Source organism: Cataglyphis hispanica, chromosome 21, assembly GCF_021464435.1.
Source record: "Cataglyphis hispanica isolate Lineage 1 chromosome 21, ULB_Chis1_1.0, whole genome shotgun sequence".
NCBI lineage: Eukaryota > Metazoa > Arthropoda > Insecta > Hymenoptera > Formicidae > Cataglyphis > Cataglyphis hispanica.
In genome coordinates, this window is record NC_065974.1 from 617559 (window position 1) to 639938 (window position 22380).

General features: G+C 35.5%; 3 protein-coding genes across 5 annotated transcripts; 2 read left to right on the forward strand and 1 right to left on the reverse strand.

Moving 5' to 3' along the window:
• Positions 1–1063: 1063 nt before the first annotated feature.
• LOC126857231 (uncharacterized) lies at positions 1064–16995 on the reverse strand. Of its 3 annotated transcripts, none has more exons than XM_050606449.1 (4): positions 16384–16995; positions 4890–7727; positions 4501–4786; positions 1064–4381 (listed from the first exon to the last, which is right to left on the reverse strand). In XM_050606449.1, exons 2-4 carry the CDS (start codon positions 7188–7190, stop codon positions 4200–4202), a joined length of 2769 nt encoding a protein of 922 aa, XP_050462406.1. In that variant the 5' UTR covers positions 7191–7727; positions 16384–16995; the 3' UTR covers positions 1064–4199. The 3 variants fall into 3 exon arrangements, with proteins under 3 accessions (XP_050462406.1, XP_050462405.1, XP_050462407.1); XM_050606448.1 differs by lacking the exon at positions 16384–16995 and adding an exon at positions 10967–11713; XM_050606450.1 differs by lacking the exon at positions 16384–16995 and adding an exon at positions 8816–9384.
• Positions 16996–17962: 967 nt separating this feature from the next.
• Positions 17963–19505, forward strand: LOC126857254 (peptidyl-prolyl cis-trans isomerase 5). Its single transcript, XM_050606489.1, has 4 exons — positions 17963–18156; positions 18424–18631; positions 18704–18888; positions 18983–19505. Exons 1-4 carry the CDS (start codon positions 18082–18084, stop codon positions 19115–19117), a joined length of 603 nt encoding a protein of 200 aa, XP_050462446.1. The 5' UTR covers positions 17963–18081; the 3' UTR covers positions 19118–19505.
• Positions 19506–19615: 110 nt separating this feature from the next.
• Positions 19616–22330, forward strand: LOC126857238 (glutamyl-tRNA(Gln) amidotransferase subunit B, mitochondrial). Its single transcript, XM_050606461.1, has 10 exons — positions 19616–19867; positions 20041–20188; positions 20270–20383; positions 20459–20631; positions 20730–20878; positions 20962–21197; positions 21295–21483; positions 21554–21690; positions 21762–21885; positions 21994–22330. Exons 1-10 carry the CDS (start codon positions 19752–19754, stop codon positions 22207–22209), a joined length of 1602 nt encoding a protein of 533 aa, XP_050462418.1. The 5' UTR covers positions 19616–19751; the 3' UTR covers positions 22210–22330.
• Positions 22331–22380: the final 50 nt, after the last annotated feature.

Here is a 22380-nt window from a genome sequence, read left to right on the forward strand (position 1 = left end):
ATGGACTCGTCGTCGTCGCTCGTCACGCACTCTCTCAACTCCTTTTCCCACTAATATACCAACCCCACCACGCTTCACCTTTCCTCACCATCACCTTGCCTCGTCCCGCTATTCCCAATGCCGTTATGCCTCGACTTGTTTCTCTCGGACTCTCGACGATTTTTCGCGAAGTCGAAAATGTGGCGAGAGAGCTATGATAAAATGATAAAACCGCACAGGGAACGGAGATCAATATTAGTTATATATATATATATATTAGCGCGATATCAGCTGCATTTTTTAACACTAAATAGGCAATACGTTTTTAATAGTACACATAACGATATTTGAAGATAACAGACATATACTCGTATTTTAAAGTTGAAAAATAAAATTGTAATTTTAAAACATTTGGTGTGATATCAAGAGATTTCTATCTTGCTTCATAATCGCGATAATTAACTTACGTGTAAATAAATATCGCGAAATATTCTAATTCGAGATTATAAAAGCGGAGATGATGACAAATTTTGAATTTTTTATGAAATATGCAATTAAAATATTTCATAAAAATCCTTTCTTAATATATTTATATATATATATACATTTTCCACATTTACTTATATTGCTTTTAACAAAGCTTGTCGACATTCGCGGTAATGAAAAGTTTTTTTCATGCGCGGCGAGAGAGAGAAAGAAAGAGAGCAAAAATATATATCTGAAAATAAAACTGATCGATAAAATTATCTCGACTGTCAACAGGATGCGACGCGGTGTGACGTCATCGAACGTCATCCGACGTTACCCGATGTCATCCGACGTCAATGACAATTCGTCGCCTGTCGACGATTCAAACTCGCACTTGATTCGTAGTATTACTTTTAATCCAAATTAGTAGAATTTTCTTATATACGGAATAGCCAATTGAAAAAGAAGGATATTATGTCTCTAAGCATGCTTGTTTTTTTTTCGGTTTAGCAATTTTTATTGTAATATTCTATAATAATTTCTATATTGTTAATGACAAAGTTTGTATATAAAATGCGAAATATGGAATTCGTTATTACGAAATAAATCGGAAGTGTTGTCGAGAAATCACTATGATATTTATTCGGATCATTTTCGGATACTTTCCAATACATGAGAGGATGATTTACGTGAAACTCAACCGACGCATCGTGTCGTTCTAGGAATCGGCATTGAAGAATTTATGTATACTAAGAATTTATGTATACACATATGGCTAATCGTAGACTCATTCTTTTAAATATTTCAGAGTCAACAAGAACATGAAATCCGTAACGGCTTGCGCCAATATACATACCTATAAGGTATTGGATATAATAGACGCTAGATCGGTATCATAACGATCTAATTAACGCGATTAAAATCGTCGGAAATATAATTGATAATCGAATAATAGTATTTTCAAGATTCTTCGGAAACTCGTAGAATGCCAAAATTCTAAAAAAAAATTTCGCAAGCTTACATAATATAAGTGGAATGCTGATTATATCGTCAGCTAAAACGCTCGTGCTTCGCTACTTTTTCATCTTTTTTTTTTTACTGGAAGGAATCGCTCTCTGGGATTCGATTGACAATTCTATTAAAGATCCTCCTTCAACACTCTCACAGATTATTTGCGTCCCATTCCCCGTCTCTTAATAACTATCGCTTAATACTACCGTTGAAAGTTGTCAGTCTCTCGCGAAACCGACGACTTGATATCGTAAATATATATGAAATACACAATTTTTTTCCTTTTTTTATATTAAAATATTGCTTTATACGTTTCATAGATGCCGTATAAGGCTGCGTACGCGAGTGATGTATAATGCGAGCACATACGCTGCGAAAAAAATTACTATTAATTACACTCATATAATTTGGACTTGACACCGGATACGATTATATGATACACCAATCGCGATCATATCTCTAGAATCGAAAAATATGCTTGATCAAAATTTAAAATTTCGATCTCCGGTTTTGCGATTACATACTTTTGGGTACCAAATTATTACGCGCGGTATTAATAAAAAATATTCGAAACTCTCGTTTCATACGATCAATCATCTGCCGTCTAATCAATTTAATTCTTAATATCTGAAAGCAATAAATATTTTTCCGTATTTGGTTTTAGTGTAAAGGCCTCGTATATTATAATGTTATACATACGTGTATCTCTATAATGATATACTATATATAAGAGAAATCTTTGGAATATAAAATTTTTGTGTGAAATCGACAGTACCTAAAATATTGTAGTGCGATTTTGACTAGTTTTAAAAAACCTCTATTTCGTTTTACGTTTTTTAATTTCCATCGGAATGCACGATACGATTTCAATATCGTCAAGTAATGTATATTTCGCCTAAAACGTTTTCAACATACACCGAGAGCGATAAAAACTCTTTTTTACCAATAAATCCATTGTTGTTCGCATTAACATTACAACTATTCTCTTCGCTCGTATTATTATATGTACAATCAAAAATCGCTACAATAACGTGCGATTGTTTTACTTGTTTCCTCTTTTTAATAAAAAAGAAAAAACCGCTTGTTTAATCTATAAGTGCAAATATACACGTAGATTACATTTTATATATAAAAAAAAAAATACATGCACGCAGACATGTATGTACGTACGCATACATTATGGTAACAGAGAGGTAGTAGTCTATTTGTAGCTCGCAAATTGATAAAGAGGCAAGTTTATAATCACAGAAAAGCTACACGAATGTCTATTTTATAGACATATGTTATTTCAAACGAAATTCGTGCATCGCGCTCAAAATGAAAAAATTTGCTATCGAATCTTTTAATATTATCTAATCTTTATATCATTTCTTGTTCTCGCTTATCTCAAAATTTAAAAAATAAGAATATTGCAAAATCTACAAAAGATATGTGTATCTACAAAAGATTGATTTGACCGATTTGCTGCCTTGCTTACATTCAATAGTAGAAGAAATTCAAAAAGTAAAAGACATAAATTAGAGCGAGATTTTTCTTCTGCGTCGGACTCACAATCTATGGTCCGGGTAATGTAGTCTTTCATGGTTGCTTGGCAAACCTTATAAACACACATTGATATTTCCATCTGGATAATTAAACTAGATACGAATAACATTTAATATAAATTAATTATACATTTTAATTTAAGTGAAAATAATTTAAAGTATATTAATTTATTATTAATTTTAATTTAAAATTAATTTAAATTTAAGTGAATTAATTAATTTAAATGCAAATGACTCACAAGGCTCCTTTGCGAGGGATGCACGTTACATGATGATGATTACAAAGACTATCTAGTGCGGTGATTAATTTACAATACCTTTTTTGCGTCAATCAAGGACAGAGAAGGAGGAAAAGATAATCTGTCAATTGTACAATCTAGCTTCAGAATACGCAACGCACTTGACGAAAGGATAGCGACTACAAACATGCTGCATAGAATCTGTACGAATTTCTGTACACGCAAACGAGAGGACACCAGATGTGCCGATTCGAACCTATGTATACGTATCAAATTGTTGGTAGTATATCCTGAGATTCGAAATTATATATAATTGTTACAATGCCAAGAATGTATATCTGTTTCGATAAATTATATCGATGGCAATGCGATAATAGCTTATAACAAATCTTTTCTCTCACCGCAGGCCTTTTATATTATCACGAGCAGCGCGTTCCTCTAATTTGTACAATGTATTACTCTATATCGCGTAATATCACTCTACGCTATTAAAAATATTAAAACTATACTTACTCTCGAAATAATTTCATTTACGCAATGTCTAAGAGATTAGACATGACCTTTGGTAACCTTCGCAAAAGTTTAGCAGCAAAAAATCGTCCGCTGATAATCACGCAGAATCGGAACCCGTTGATAATACACGATTTGCTACTGTGATTCATTTTATATAATACTCTTCGAGTCGCTCGCATTAGTTGTCACATTAATTGTCAATAACCTTGCAAGAGCATTTCGACAAAAACTTATAACTATGTAATACACCACAGCCGGCTCGAGCGACTCTCATATAGTATATGGCGGATTCTGACACTGCTACAGAATTAAGGTGTGCTTGCGGCAATTTTTACAAGTCGCGTTGCAATTCCATTGTGATATCGCGATTTCAGTCGCGCAATAACAACTGTAGACAATGATAGCTCGTCTCTGGTTTGTTCTTCCAATAAATATATCGGCATATTTACACATTATCTATCTCATTAAAATCCTTGTCGACAGTTCCCTCCTCGGATTCATTACCTCGGCATTTTCTGTACAAACTGATCAAAGGCATCACTAATAACAACGCGCCGCTTAATGCGATGAATAATCCCGCCAGGTAGAAGGAGAGGTCATATGTGCCTGTAATATCGTACAGCCATCCTGAAAAATCATCCGGTTCAACTTTAATATTCGTTCGGTGTGTTTCTAATACAAGCGAAAAAACAAAATTTATGTGTATGAGAAAGAAAGAAAGAGAGAGAGAGAGAGAGAACGTTTACCAGCTAACGGAGGACCCATAAGATTAGCTATTCCTTGGACTAGTAACAGAAGGCCGTAAGCATTCGTGAACCTCTCCAAAGTGATCAGCTCGACAAGGATAATGCTGGTGAGACTGTAATTTGCTGCGATGAATAATCCAAAGGCACCAGAGATTGCACATAAGGTATAATAATCGTTGACAACTACGGGTATTAGGGCGGTAACGGCACCGCAAAGTGCCATACACACCGCATAGACGATAGATGCGTTCACCCATGCTCTATCACCAGCCCAACCTAGAAAAATCTGCAATAAAAAAGTTCCACTTTGACTATTATACAAGCAGCTATCGGATCGGAGCCTGATTTATTTAGCTATTTTGTTTTCTTCGTTTTATTCGACTGCTTACCTCACCGCCCATGTTAGCGATTCCAATCACCGAGATCAGAATAGACGCGTCCGTCTCGCTGAATCCAACCTCGATCGCGTTGTCCGTCAAATAGACATAAGGCACGTCATACCACGTGTGCAAGAGAAAATTGCTGATAGCGAACAGCAAAAATCTCGGATCGGCGAAATAGGAAAAGTCGAGCATGTCGACGATCAAGTCCCAGAATTCCCAGAGTCCAGCGTACCAGACAAGCTTCGTCTTGGCAATGGTGGTCATCGAGTTCCTATAAATGTCTGGGCAGCTGGAAGCTCTCAAACGATACCGATTGATATTCAGCATAGCACCTCTGTAAGTTAGACTGTGCCTGTGCATTCTGATGTCATTTAGATACGCGGTAGGTAGTCTTCTTGGTTGTTCCAATGTACTGGAACGCCTCAAGGGAGTATCAGAATCGATTTTCTTCAGCCACCATAAGTACGCTGGTTCTACTGATTTCCGCTGTTGCTCGTCCGCTGTTGTTTGTTCGTTATTATCCTCGCGAATATCCCTGTCTTTACCGTTTTCAACTTTTAATTCGGCTAATGGGCTCGGCGTAGGTATAAATCGGGCCGAGGGTGTACTCAACTGATCATGTAACCCTCCTGAATCGCTGAAACTCTTCGATGATATCAAAAGACTCGGATAGTTTTGCAGAAGAACATTGTAAACGGCCTTGTTTGCGCTAAGTAATTCCAGCACCTCCACAGGTACCTTCTCTCTGTTTTTAACGAAAGTAGGCAGACTTACCAAGCTAGAAAAGAGCTTTTCGCCGCTCTCCTCATCGCCGTCTTGAAGTCGAAGATTCTCGATAATCATCGCGTTGGCCGATGCAAAACCCCTTTTAGAATCACCGTGGGGCGTTTGCGTGGTTGTATTCGCGGAGCTGGTGGCTGAAAAAGAATCTGCATTGGAACTCTGCATTCTCGATCTTTTTTTCTCTCGATTCTTTTTTCTCTCTTGAGTTTTCGCTTTCGCTCTAGTAGTAGTCCATTCAAGATCTCGCATAAGACATCCGCATACGGCGAGATTCGAAAACAGTCCTGCAAGTATCAAGGTAGTTCCTCTCCAACCGTACTCCGCCAAAAGATACTGCGTGACGGGAGCGAAAATGAAAGTCCCGATTCCGCTACCGCACACCGACAAACCGGTGGCGAAAGATCTCTTTTTGTCGAAGTAGTACGCCACGATTACTACCGCCGCGACGAAGCACAAGGATAAACCAAAACCCGCTACGATACCGAATGTAAGGATGAGTACCTCCATAGAGTTCGCGAAAGAACTTATAACAAAACCGGCCGTCGCTAGTATGCTACCTGCTACGGTTACTCTCCTACAACCATATCTGTCGGTCAAAAAACTTGCCACCGGTCCCGATAACAGCGGCATTGCCATGAAAAGACTGCCGATCCAAGCTGTCTTGGATTTTCCTCCGCCGAAATAATTCAAAAATTCGACATATATTACACCGAAAGAGAAGGTAATGCCATCCGCGATTAGGTTTACCATGAAGGAAGCCGCAACGACGACCCATCCCCAGCCTCCGTCGGGTGGTCTCGCTTCGCAAAATTGTGCTAAGCTCGAATTATCTTCAAAACTACTTGTAGTCGATGTAGAAATCGACGGACTCGAGTGCGGTCTTTCTTCAGATGTTTGACGTAGCTGTTGCTTTTTGGACTCTTTATTAAACTGCACATGATGCTGCTGCTTATCCTCCTTAGGAAACTTTCCGTTTGCGAGTTTCTCGATACTGTTTTCAGTTGACAAGCGACTCTTGGATGACAGAATCCTGGTAGGCGAACCAAAAATTGTATTTCTCTCGTTATAAACGCTTTTCAGCTTCCGTGGACCCGACACATCTTCTTTGTAAAGACTGTTGGGTCTTTTTGGTGAGTTTTGCGAATTTTGCAAGATTTCCTTCAGTTCCTGACGAGCTTCCCGACGTATCTTTGAGCCTGATTCCCCTATTCGTTCATGATGATTATCTTCTACGAATCTCTCTTCTTCTTCTTCTTCTTGGTTTAGCGAGCCTTTCAGCAATTCCGAATTGTTCCGAAAACCGTTGACGTACTCCAATTCCTGAGTCAAATTCGAGTCCGTAATCGTCTCTTTGCGTTCGTGATCGCGATCATTCCGATCATTTGTCACGCGCGAATCTTTGTCGATAATCTCATTGACATTGATTTCGGTATAAGATTGCTTTACGATTATATCGTCCTTTTTATCTCGTTCGTCAGATCGACTTAGCTTATTTCGATCGTTGAACTTGGTCCACTCGGCCATATTGAAGAAACGAAGAATATGAATGATATACTTTTGCAATTCACCTTCGAAAGTTGAGATTTCTGGGCAATTCAATCTTTAGCTCCGCGACACTAATCCCAATACGCAAACACACACGCAAACAATCGAATACGATAACAAAGAGAAAAAAAAAACCCAAAAGATTTGGGCTATATCTGTATTTGCAAATAAACGTTTCTCAGGCGGTTCTTATTCTCAAAGGAATGATCGATTCAATAAAGATCTAGTTTCGTCCTTGACTTAAACAACGGTAAACAAGGCCATTCATAGAGCTGTCTAGTGAACTGACGGCGCAACGGCAACAGGGATGCTGATGAGCAGGTCGACGTAAAGTTGTTTGGCGATTGATAGTCGGCACCCGATCGACCATGCAGCGATCCACCACCATTGCAATCGCGGCTCCGGATTCTCCAAGTCCAAGTGGTACTTTGATTACTGGGAACCACCTCCTCCTCCACGAAACGATCGTCAACCCAGGCACCCATGCGGCGAAACGTGCTGTCCTCGCGTTGTATTCTGTAACAAAGGATCAGCTATTAGTGATAAATGCGTGTCACAGCTAAAAAAGTACGTAAATAAGTTCCTTTAGTAATAAAAATTATAATTAATAAAAAAAGAAAGGAGAAGAGACAAGAGAAACAAAAACAATAATATAAACAATGTTTAAATGCCGTTTGCGATGACTGTAAATTTCAACTCGCAAAGAAATGCGTTCTGCATAGAAAAATCTCAGACGCGAGCACATTCTTTTTCTAAAGATGTAACACTGATCTCCAGCTCATTGCGTGATTTAATTTATCAATTTTTTTTCTGCGTACCGCTTAAATCGAATCTCTCGCAAACGAGATATATCGCACCGTTACTTAAACGCGGGGTAATAATACGATCAAAGTGACGCACGCAGTCGCGGAAAAAGAATTTCTTCGGCTTGGCTATATTTACTCGCTAAAGCAACATTCTCGAGCATTATTAGACGTCCCAAGTTCGATGTTTGGCAAAGACACTCAACTCGGCGTGATTCGCTTCTGGCATTTCGTAACCGGCCGAAGTAGCTCTCGAGTTAGAGTCAGCGATTATAAATGAAGCTCATTGTGTATGAGTTGCTATCAATTTAAGGATTTAACAGTGGCCACGATGATCGCGCGTGTATCGTGCGATCCACTACCTTTCCTTCGCCATACCTTCGCCGTACCTCTTTTCTGCGCACTGTCTCTCTCGCAATTCCTTTTCAAATTTATTTAACATTACTAGATGAAATCATATTTCAAGAGCAAATATAATCGTGTTAAACTGTTAAAGGATTAGTATCGACTTGATGCGACGCGCCATATAATTTGACAAACACACGATTTAACCGGCATCGCGATACTTTATTTGACGTTGTCAAATGTTTAATTGTACATCATCATAAAATTGCGCATCATTTTGAGAATCTATATCAAGAAAGGTTATTAAAAATTCAAAATTTTTAAGCTAAGAAAAAGATATAGCCGTCAATTACAAAACGTATTTTATTAAGCAAACATATTTTAATGTCAACTCTGTTAAATCAATTTTTATATGATGTGCCAACTATCTGACTGATTATACGTTACAACGTTTACCTCGCCAGTTGTACGATAAACACTCGTCACTTTTTCCATTTATTTCGTTCTCGGTATTTGTCAAAACTAAACGTAGATTTAACGTTGACCTAGATCTTGCCGGGTTACTTAACTCGGAGGAAGACGGCTATTTAACTTTTTACGTGTAACTTCACCACGCGAACGTGTGTCGCGTGTAAATACGCAAAATCTCAAGAATTCGGCAAAATAGTGAACAAAATTGCTAAAAATCGAACTGCATTTTTGATAAACGCAACTCCGATTTATTTTGACAATGTACAAGATCAAACGCGAAAATGATGGTAATTTTAATCTACGTAGAAATTGCTCTCTCTTATCGATAAAATAAATTTAGAAAATAAACTGTCTTTTCTTCTTTCTTCACACATATACACTAGTACGCGCACACATCCCTAAAGAAAATAATATTTATAAGGTAAAGAGTTTGATAAAATTAACGTCCAGTTTTATAGCACGATATAACTTATTAAATGCAAAATAATACACCATTTATTATGATATTTATAAGTGCACTGCACGCATTTTTTATTTTGAAGAAATGTAAAAATTCAAAACGATTTTTGAGAAGGGAGGAGACGTTTACACCCGTTTTTATCGTCCGGCAGGGACGAAGAGACAAACGCCTTTGGCCGAGAAAATTTTGCGCAATCCTGGCTTTTTGCCCGATGGACGGTGGCAAATCGGGGCATGTTCACGGTCTAAATTCAACCCAGCTAAGCATTTATAATTTTTTTCCGCAATTAATTTTGGCGCATTAATGCGTTGTGATTCTACCGGTTTCATCGTAAAATACATTATCCATAATACATAATTGCGTATTTCATTATCAATCATCATTACCATAAATCTTTAACCGAAAACAAATTACGAATAATTCTTCGAATTGCGCTATTACGCGTGCAATTGTGTAAATGTCAGACAACTGTGGAAATTAATTAATTTCCAGAAATGTATCCATGTGTTATGGCATTGAAAGGCATTAAAAGCGCATCGTGTTCTATCACTTGGCGCAGTACTTTGTTGATTTATCGTCAACGGAACGGAATAACGGGAGTTGACCGGGAAATTGGATCTTCGTTAATCGTTATCGACACTGAAGGAGAACAAACTTGGGATCATGTGCCGTGATAATGAGCGCTCATCCACGCGAAGCATCGATCGCGTTAATAACGATGTTCCATAGAAACTAGCTTCCTTTTTGAATAATTATAAAATATCACTCTCGGGATTAATATTGCTATCATTTCAAAAAAAAAAGGCAAAAAGTATAACTCGAACGCAATCACGCAACGAAACCTGTTTGACAACTCGGAAAAAAAAGAAAAAAAAAAGACGCGCCAAGGGTGTGCGAAAAAAACTTGCGCATATAAAACAAGCTGCTATTAATTTTGAGAACTTATTGCGTGCCTTTTGAAAATCGATCGAATTATTACACGACAATCAATAAAATTCTTTTGTATTAGCACCTAGCTTTGTACAAATATCGATGTCGGAAAATCAACGTGACGTATAGTTAGCGCATTAATATTTCATTCTGTGCTCGTGCATTTATAAATGCGTCTTCGTACTACATTATCTTGGACGCTGTTATCATTTATCGTTTATCGAGGACAATGTATCGTATGTCATACCGACTTTACGTCTCGCTTTGACTATGTTCGAACCGTTTTATATCATATTTTTAGTCACAAATCTCCAACGTTATATCGACAACCACGAAAATGTGATTTTGCAAAATAATGGAGGCTGTTAATGCGATGCGTGATTTCACAATTTATAAATTGAGGAAATTTGTCCATACCGTAAAAGTAACGCAAAATATTTATCACGAAATACTTTAGGGAGACTTTACACGACAAATCATCAAGGAAATATTAAAGCTTACGATAACCCTTGACATTATTGGAAGTCTATGCATTTCCTTTTCACTCTCTTCATTCGAATTAAAATATATGATATCCGCGTATACATATGTGCGATCGTGCAATGAACTTAAACGCACATGATACAAATATTTTTTCGATACACGGTAAAAATATATCAAATGAAAATGGATGTTGGAGTTAGCGATTCGTTTTCCTCGATTTGCGCTTTTCCCTCTCGAAACAATGCAAGATGGAGTCAACGAACCATAATGGACGGTGGTGGACGAGGATCGGTCGCTATCGAAGACGCTTCACCCAAAGCAGCAATGTCGAATCGCTTCCCAGACAAGTGTACAAGTTTCACAAATATATCGAAGATAGGGGAGAGCACGCGGCTCGTTCGCGCGCTACCGTTTGGCCTTTGCACGAGGTCGAACACACGCGTTCGCGAAGCGAACCGTTTCCAGATCCCGCAAAATCTCATCGTTTGCGAGGAAAACGTAACACGTTGTCACCGATAACAACAGCGACAACTCGACTACTCGACGACTCTCCCTCTCTTCGTCGGCCACAAAGTTAAGAAAAAAAAAGAAAAAAAAAAAAAAATATGGACAAATGTTCAATTATTGATTGACGCGCCACGAATCCGTAGTTCTTTTCCTAAAAATCGTTGCAATCAGCGACTTTCCTGGGAGATGATTGTTGCCGCGAATCAATTTATCCCATCGTTACGTGTCCGCGAAACGTAACGTCTTTGGCGAATATGAAAGTAGTATCTTTCACTCAGTTACGAGATATTTACCGCGCGCGCGATCGGCGTTGGAAGATGACCGGGCTAATACTGATAGCTGTGGTACTCGCTCTCGTTGATACATATGACCATTGGCTTCGAACGCGTTTCGTCATGACGTCACTATGTGTTCAGATCTTAAACCCACCAGCCCACTACCGCGACGGCCACGGCGACGGCAACGGCGACGGCGACGGCCACGGCGAGGATTCACGCGGCGCGATGTAAAGTCTTGCGACTTATCATGATAGACCACGTTTCTCGCTTAATATTTTTGATTAAACATCTTCTAATCATTGATTTTTGAGAAAATTTTAAATTTCACAATACATTTTTGTTGTTGTTGATAATTTATGTATATATTTGGAAGAAAAAAATGAATAAATAAAAAAAAAGAAAATATATACATACGTAAATTATATTTCTGTCCTGCTGATAAATGATTGATACACATGTAAAAAAGATAATATAATAATTCAATATAAACAAAAGGTTCCAATGATACAGAACAACCGACAGGACTCAAGAAACTGATTTTAATAATGATGATAATAATTCACGTATATCAATTATAAATCCTATATTTGAAATGTTTAAGTAGTTTCGTGAATCAGAAATAGATATTTTAAATATTATAAAAAATTAATTTTTTTAAATAATGTTTGATTTATAAGTTCTAGTGATAAAGATCAAAGTTACAATTTTTCTTAAACGAAAAGAGCCCTTTTCCAATTCTTACGTGATACTGTATTGATATACATATATAAGATGACACTGTAATATAAAAATTGTTACTTGCGTAATCGTCATATATAGCCGATTTATACATTGAACAAAAAGTATGTAAATAAAAAATGCGCAATCTTTATAGCGCTTTCCAGTCTAGCAACGTGGCGAATAACTACACAGCTTGTATGTATAGAAGCTTATCAACCAAGTCATATTGATAAGAAACGGGAGTTTTTTTTCTCGTCTCTCGTTTCTCTGTTTTGTGCACACTGCTTATTCTATATTTTATATAGTAATCATATATATATATATATATATATATATATATATATATATATATATATTTATAAATGTAAAGAGATGAGATACAGTTTCAACTTTACTTTACTAAATAATAGAAACTAACGTATAATTATATATATATAATTATACGTTAGTTTCTATTATTAAATAAAGTTGAAACTGCATCTCTTATCTCTTTACATTTGAAAACCTGTAACCACAAGCAATTGGAAAATTTTCGTCATTGTATTACGTAAGAAGGACAGATTGTAGATTACTTTTCGAATAACGATAGCGTTTAGGTTGCGAAGTAAATTATCTATCATCATTTTCCCCCATCCTGTCCCATAATTTTACAATGTAATAGATATCATTTTTTATATGATAACGAAATAGCTAATCATATAATAGAAAAATTTTGCAGCACAAAATTGAATCTTCGATATAAAGGTAATCGTAAAAGTGAATAGTGCAAAAAAGATAAGGAACTAATAAAACTCGATATATCTTATCTTGATATGTTTTTCATCAAATTATTTAATTAATTAGACTGAACTAATAATCTATTAAAGAAAGATAGTTTATACCTGATCAATTATGCTGAATTTTACTTGGCGATAGAAAACTATTTCCATTTTTATCATTAAGCGTTTCGTATGCATCGAAATATGAGATGTAATAAAAAATTGAATAGGGGAACAAAGAACAATGCTATAACGATTACATTCATGGTATCGGGGAAATCCCGATGGGATAAAAAGATGAATTAAATATAATATCGATTCGAGTCGTACAATTATGAAATTCTTACGACAATATAAAGCGGAAAAACTTCCAAAGAAACGCGCATTTCTTAATAGAACATTGAGGCGAGGCAGATAAACAAAACAATTATCACGTGAGACCAGCATATAATAAGATGAGCGTACCTTCCTTCGAAGAAATCCCCGATTAAGCTATCTAATTATTCTCTGTTTAACGCCAGAATGGGATTTGCACGTCTCGTAATCTTCCACCGATAAATTAACCGCAAAATCTTCCGCTTTCGTCATTAAGATGATTTTATTCAAGTGCGATTAAAGCGCAGATGACAAATGAATCGGAGACCGGCAAGTAAGCATGTATTTACTTCTCCGTCGCGCGTCATTTCAATCACATTGATAAATCACGAATTGCAAATTTGCGAATCAACAGAAACAATGACATGGCAAACAAAAAAAATGCGTCGATCAACTATACGTGTTAAACGCAGTGCCTACATTATAATAAAGGAATCTACACACGTATATACATGCGATTACATTACTCATCTTCCGCACGTATACTTTGCTTTGTTGTGTCCTTATCTGGGTATGTGATTAAACGCCCGCAGATTGGTACACCATCTACAAATCTTTACTTTTTAAATTCTTTTAATCCAATATTATCAAAATGATTGTATCACTGAAGAAACTAAAAATAAACATATCTACTTCTCCGTCACACATTATACATCGTTTCAATCACATTAATTGTTCATGAAATCATGAGCAATTTTACGAATCGACAGAGACAATGCGCGGCAAACAAGATGCGCGAAAAATGCATTATTTATAAATATCTATAATAAAGTATACTTCAAGAAAATATATATTTTATAATGGAATAGAATTTATTCGAGCTATATTGTGCTAAAAAAAAATGGCAGTAATACTGTAAAGAAAAGTCTCAAAATCGATATAAATTTCTTAAACTTTGTGCTTACTCTTAGCGGCAAATGTCACGCTTTATCAAACTTGATATAAACTTGGTCTCCCATTAATTTAATCCTCAAAAGTTCATATTTTATACATTCGTTGTTATTTATATGCTAAATTAATTTGTATCAAATGTTCTTGAAATTCAAAAGTTTCTATTCATGCGACTTTCTTTAGCGAAAAATATATGGTAATAAAGCATCTTTTTATCAATAAAAATAAAATATCTTTTTTGATAATATTAAGTTTTATTTTATATTTCTAGTAATTATTTTATTTCCCAGTTTTATTTCTTTTGTTACCTACGGTTTCTACAGTTTTCAATAAATATATAATTGATTTTGAAGATCAATTCTCGGCTTTCGAGGAGCATTTGTAAAAAATAATATGCGAAAATATATATTTGAAACAACATTATCAAAACTGATGATACAATCTATTCTAATTGACAGCGATCTCTAATAAATATTTGTGGGTATAAAATTTTAAGCTTTCAACTATCTAGAGATTAAAACCAAAATAAACTAAAATACATCACAGTTTTTTAATATCTTTTGTTTACTTTCGAAAAGAAACAAACCAGAAAGTGAGACATGTGCGCTGACACTTGTAATCTTAATAATCTTAAACTTTATATATTATAATATATTGAAAATATATTGAGACGAGTGCACTGTGTTTGCATTGACGATAACGATTGGCGGCAAACACACGAAAATGAGATGTTGCATCGATAAAATCGAGCATTCACACTATATATTCGCGTCTGCGAGAAAATAATCTCTCACTCGAGAAAGTGTCTTTTATTGTAATATATCCTTTCGCATCAAAATCATATCAAAATCAAAATTTCATTGCGAATATAATAAGCTTGGCTTATCGAATAAAATTCATATTCAACATAATCATTATAGTGTTATCACGGTAAATGTAGAATGTCAATATGGAAATACAATCTCGTTCAAATATAACTTTTTCACATATTTCATACACGAATACAAGATTGCGATCGAGTCACAGTATCAATCAATAAATCAGATAATTCTCATTGATACGTGTAAAATTGTTTGGTTTAAAGTTTAAAGAATAATTGACAAGTCTCTAATCTGAATTGAAAATTTACAGTTGACAATAAATGCCACTAATCTCACAATGCTTTCAAAAATATCAATTTTATGCCAAAAAATATATGCAATTTTGTAGCTTGAAAGCAGAATATCAATTCTTCCTATACAATCAATTAAATTAATTAATATTTAATTATTTCTATATAGACAAGAATTGTAATTTTTAACTTTACAAAGATAAGACAATAAACACATATCGATATTAAAATCGATATATTAAAATGTTCGTTTATTTCGAAAATAAAAAGACGCTCGCCTAATAACTTGTTTAGGAAAAACATCAAATATTAAATTTTATCTGGATATTATGGACATACTGCCGCGTGATATAATAGATAATAGATAATAAAATGTAGTTCTATCGTTTTCGATATCGTTATTGCGAATATTTTGCACAATATTACGAACATACGCATATTTATAAAAGAAAAAAGATCTATATATGATACACATACATTTTGTACAAACACGTATAAGCAAGACTATTAGTAGTACCGTTTATACAAACTAATTATAAGTACACACATATACAGTCTAATACACAGTCTTGTTCTATTACGAAAATCGACGACTTTTGAAACGAAGAGATTTGATGGAAAGAATATCGACTCTCGCCTCGAGTCCGTACGCTATTTCCCGCATAAAAAAACAAAAACAAAAAAAAAAAACAAAAAAATAAAAACATTGTGTGTACTTAATTACCATGTATATATGTGAAGAGCATATAAAAAAGGTAGCGAGAGAGATTTATGCGCGCGATAAACAAGCAGCGTAAATAACATATTCAATATCACAGATTACTGGCGATCAGCTGGTTGTGTTACCATACGCAACGGCTGTTATTGATCCGCAGCGCAGAAAGGTTCCGTAAAGCTCATATACATTCTCGTAACGTGCAATATATCATCTTGATATATATATATATATATATATATATATATATATATATATAAATATATATATCCTAGTCTCGGAATGCGATTGCGATTGATAACATTGTTGTACGACGTATACTTACCAATGCTCGTGTTCTCCGTCCTCTGGGCCAATGCTAAAAAACTGCGGTGACCTGCATGGTATACGTGTAAAAGATGATATCCACTGTTGGCAGTCGCCGGAGAAACTTGATACGTAAGACGAGAAAGAGAGAGAGAGAGAGAGAGAGAGAGAGAGAGAAAGAGAGATACAGCGATTCTCTCTTGTGATTCCTGCGGAAGCGATGAGTAAAAATCGGTGAATCCCTGCGGTGGACGAGCGAGCAAGTGAAAAGCGCGGGTGAGAGAAGCGCACCGCGGATGACGCACACCGCACACCAGGAAACTGATATAACTAATATCTCTTTGGGCGCTCCAGTGTTGCTCTCGCAGCCGACGGCAACGGTACGAGCCAAGAGCCAAGGGTGAATTTTGACTGCGATTGTGACTGCGCGCGCAATGAATGTTACCTCACGCCGCCCTCTGGCCCTCTAGCTACTGGTCACTCGCTCGATTTTATTCTCGTCTCCCTCACAAATCGCATCTTTCGATTCGCGATCATCGCGTTCTCTCTCTCTCTCTCTCTCCCTCTCTACAAATAGCAATAAGTAGTATAAAATTATTTCCCGCTTCTCTCAATGAGATCTGTAAAGAAACAAATATCCGATGTGTATCGCGCGCGAAAATACTTACTGCCGATACAGACTAATATATTTGTTTTGTTTTTATTATTCAAACGCTGCGTGTCAATGCTGAACATCGCTTCACATTCATTCTAAAATTTTGCCAACGTGACAAAATTAAATACGACGCGGTTCATTCATTGCGAGCCGCGTGAAGTAAACAACGTTAATAACAGAGAGAAGTCTTAATGGCCACGTCCGATCTAAATGTGATTAGGACATTAGAGAGAAGCCTGAGAGCGGCCATCCCGGCGTTTTTCGTACGATGGCTCTCGGTCTCGTACAGCAGCGCCTCTACGTCCATTTTACGGCCGCTTGGAACTACATGGCCACGTCGATTTTCAAGCTCGATAAAACAGTCGAATGGCTCATTTCCGTGCTACGTCCACTTTTCAATTTTGGTTCATGTCTGTGCTACATCTGTGTACACTTTTCGATATTGTCGATACTGGTAGTACACCGATCGCTAAACAAAGAGAGATGATTGCGTCGTCTTCGTCTCTCTTTCATCGCGTATGTGTGTTGCGTCCATGAAGGCACAAGCCGACATGTGAGCACACGGATTGTTGGGAGTTGAGATGAGATAATAGACAAGGAGCAACAATCGCATGCTGGCCGCTCTCAGGCTTCTCTCTGTTAATATGTATTGCGAGAATGATATAAAATAAAGTATCAAGATAGATTTATATTCATTTTATGTCTAGGGTGAAAGACAAAAATTCCATGAATGACTTGACCATCTATAATTGATGTTGAAGTCATTAATCATTTGAAAGAATCCAAGTAATAAGACACGTGAAAAAAATCAGATTATAATTTTCTTTTTTCAACAGAAAAGAATCAATATAAAAATTTTTATCTTTATGGACCCGCGTTACGTTCCTTTCACTGTGCCATTGGAACCGACCAATCGGGTGCTCCCACATTTTTACAAGCCCACGTTCGCGCACTTCGACTCGTATCCGGCAGCGGTCCCGCCGACTCCCGACTCCCGACTCTGACAGATTGTTACAAAGGATCAGTAGTCGAGGGATCTTTGTTCGTACAGTTTAACGTATCATGAAACTGCTGCTGTTTTTGAGCCTGGTGGTCGCAGCTTCCTGCGCGAATAACGGACCGAAAGTCACCGATAAGGTATAATATTCTGAAAGTGCAATCTTCGAAACAAGAACGAACCGATAATATTATGAAAAGAATGATATACAAGAATGATGCTTGTGAATACGTGGCACTTTATATTTTGTCCCTTTACCGTATGCGAGATATTTCTGTTGCACAGACGAAAAAAATCCATGCGTCACTCAGAATTAACAATGCCTTTTCTCTTGAGCCGCGTATTCGTCAAAAAATTTTGGTAGATGTATTGATTAATATTGATAAATATTTAAATTAAATTTTCAGGTATGGTTTGACATAAAAATCGGCGGTGCCGATGTAGGCAGAGTTGAAATCGGTCTCTTTGGTAAAACCGTTCCAAAGACCGTCAAAAATTTCGTGGAACTCGCCAAGAAACCGCAGGGTGAGGGATACAAAGGCAGCTTATTCCACAGAGTAATAAAAGATTTTATGATCCAAGGAGGAGATTTCACAAAGGGAGATGGAACTGGAGGTTTAGCAAAAGTTTTCCTATTTGCTTATTTTATTTAGTGTAACACTTTTATTGACTTGTTTTATTTATCAGGTCGCAGTATCTATGGAGATCGCTTCGCAGATGAGAACTTCAAACTAAAGCACTATGGTGCTGGATGGTTATCCATGGCCAATGCTGGCAAGGATACCAATGGATCTCAATTCTTCATCACAGTTAAGCAAACACCATGGCTTGATGGGAGACATGTTGTTTTTGGCAAAGTTATTAAGGGAATGGTATGTAAAAGCATCTATTAAGCTATCTATGCACTATAATAACTTGTGGAAATAGAATTTTTTACTTATTCATGCAATGATCCTTATATTACAGGATATAGTGCGTAAAATTGAGCAAACAGAGACAGATTTGAAAGATAAACCAAAGAAGGATGTTATCATCGCTGACAGCGGTGCAGAGACTATAGCAGAGCCATTTAGTGTATCTAGAGATGATGCTACTGATTAAATTCCAGTGTTTACTAATAGGTCTCACTATTTATCGTCAATCTTATTTCAAAACGATCTCTTTGAATTGTGGCTCTGACATCTTCAATAATCAATTTAAAAAAAAAAAATGAACAGTGGCATTATACGATCTCAATTTTTTGCTCTGATATTCAACTGTTCAATAGCAATCAATTGATTTATCAATAGAAGATGCCATATCATCAGTAATCATAAAAAAGAATGCAGCATTTTGTAGGATTAAAGCAGTGATTGATACATGTAAGTTGTCATAGGAATGATTTTTCCCATTCCAATTGTTACAGCTATGTATTCTTACATTGCACAACAAATTTTATACGTATGTAAGATTTTCTACATTCACGAATAAATATAAGTTATATAAAGTATATATATTACATTTTTTATTCCTGCATAAATTCCTGCATAAATTTAAATCGCATTTTGCGTCACATTGATCTCGAATAGAGATATATTTACTTAGAAAACATAGTTTTCGGTCATGAGATCAACGCGCCGTTTTATTGGTTGACATCTATATAAAATTTTTGTCGGCAATTGGCAATTCTGAGAATCCATTACTTGTCTTTCAAACGTACCTTCCCTCAACTTTATATCGAAAAAATTAATAAAACATGTTATCGAAGAGACAAATATATACCGTCTTTATGTATAAATGGATAAAAAAGCGAAATGACAATCCTTCACAGCGGTTTCTTTCATCTAAGATTCAAAAAGAAGCAAAAATGCGGTGAGCAATTAGGTTATGAAAGATATTTACATATGAAAATGTAAATAATTCTTATTGTTGTTCCTAAAAAGAAATATATATATACATTTAATCTATTTGCAAAATATGTAATGTTCTGATGCAAAAAAAATCTTAAATTGAGTCATTAATTTTATCTAATTTCTGAATATTAGGAAGAAATGGAAATCCATTGTGGGCTTAGAAGTTCATGCTCAGATTGCAACAGAGTCAAAATTATTTTCTAGCGCATCCACCAACTTTGCTTGTCCCACTAATTCGTGCGTCTCATTCTTTGATTGCGCCACACCAGGAACATTACCTGTAAGTTATTGATAATTAATCAAATTGCAAAAGTTGTTGTGATAAAGATTAATTATTGTTGTAGATACAAATGTGTTGCAGGTATTGAACAGAAAATGTGTGGAATCAGCAGTACTGACGGGCATAGCATTATCATGTCGATTAAATGAGACTTCTATGTTTGAGAGAAAACACTACTTCTATGCAGATTTACCTGTGAATATCACAATATTCTCACAAAGTTCTCTATATTTTATATTGGCATATTTATTAGCCATTTAAATTATTTAGGCAGGATTTCAAATCACTCAACAAGGACATCCCATTGCTGTCGATGGTGAAATTAAGTTTCATGTATTCACTCCAGGAATACACAAATCACCATATCAGAAGACTTCTAAAATTAAGCAGATTCAATTAGAACAAGACAGTGGTAAAAGTTTGCACGATGTAAATGTAGCAAGGTATTAATTAAACTAATTATTTATATATATTTTTATTTTAATTTTAGAAAATGATTAAAATTGTAATAGAATTCTAAATATCCGATTTAATTTTGTAGAAGCTTAATTGATCTTAATCGTGCTGGAATACCTTTGATGGAATTTGTGTTCGAGCCAGATTTGGTTGATGGCGAAGAAGCTGCTGCACTTGTGAAGGAGCTTGTACTTACGTTACAGTTACTGGGTGTCTGTAATGGCAAAATGGAAGGTCATTTACAGAAATTATTTGGCTTTTGAAAATGCTTGTAAGTTCAGTATATGATATTTTATTATTTTTATTTTAAATTGTAGAGGGAGCACTTCGTGTCGATGCTAATGTTTCTGTAAATAACCGAGACGACGAGTTGGGCATTCGGACAGAAATAAAAAACATTGGAAGTGTGCGTGCCGTCGCTGCCGCTATTAAATATGAAATAAGTAGACAAATTTCTATCCTTGAAGCCGGTAATGAAATATTTAACGAGACACGCGCGTGGGATGCGGTAAACAAAATGACCATTCCTATGCGTGAAAAGGAAGACAAAGAAGTAATATATCATTTTGTTTTTATGTCATTGTTCTCAAAAGATTGTTCTATCTTTGAATTTGCTGTAAAATACATTTTACAGCTAAAATACATTTCAGGATTACCGATTTATGCCTGAAACAAACTTGCCACCTTTACGTATACATGTTAGAGAAGATTTACCAAATGAAGACAATTTAGTTGATGCTGTAATATTGAGAAAACAGTTGCCTGAATTGCCGGAACAGATACGTCAGAGATTAAAGAACGTTTTTAAAATATCTCCTGAAATAATTATATCTATAATGGTAGGTTTGAGTGCATTACAATCAAATAAATATGTGCAAGAGATGTTTTTAATATTTCGTATTCTTTTAGAGTGACTTTGCATTGTTACAATTATTTGATGGAATAATAAGAAAAGATAATGATCGTGAACCAGGATTGGTCTCCAAGTTTCTCGTCATGGACCTGTTGAGTTTTCTTCATAAAAATAAACTAACAGTTGAATTTTGGTAAGAGGTTTCTCGTTTTATTTAAATCATATTTCTAAATTGCATAAAATGTTCATCCAACAAATTTTTAGTATATCACATGAAGACTTTATTGGTCACTTGATTGATTTATTACAAAACAAAATAATTAATTTAATAACAGCGAAGAAGATTCTGCATGAAATAATATCTGATTCAAAAAAATCTCCGAAAGAGGTAAGTTGCCTCCAGTTTTTTTCATAAAAAATGTGCAGTATGTATTTAATGCGCGAATCTCTTCTTGCATGTTAAACTTGTATATAACTTTTTATTTATTTTATATAGATTGTTGAAGAACGTAATTGGTTCTTGATATCAGATGAGAAACAACTGGAAGAGTTATGTTTAGAAATTATCGAGAAAAATCCGAACATTGTATCAGGATATAAAAAAGGTCAGAAAAAATTATTTAATGCACTATTGGGAGAAATGGCAAAGATCACAGAGCAACGAGCAGATATGGCTATTGTTACAAAAATTATGGAAAGATTATTAAAGTAATAAATGAAGAGTATATAAAAAAACACCGGATTTACGGAATCAATTTCTGTAAAGAAATATATTGTAAATATGAAACACAGTATATTTAAGAATAAATAAAACTAGAATAAAAATAAAATATGTAAAACGTTTTATTAGTTACTTACCTTTTAATAAATATATATGATGTAG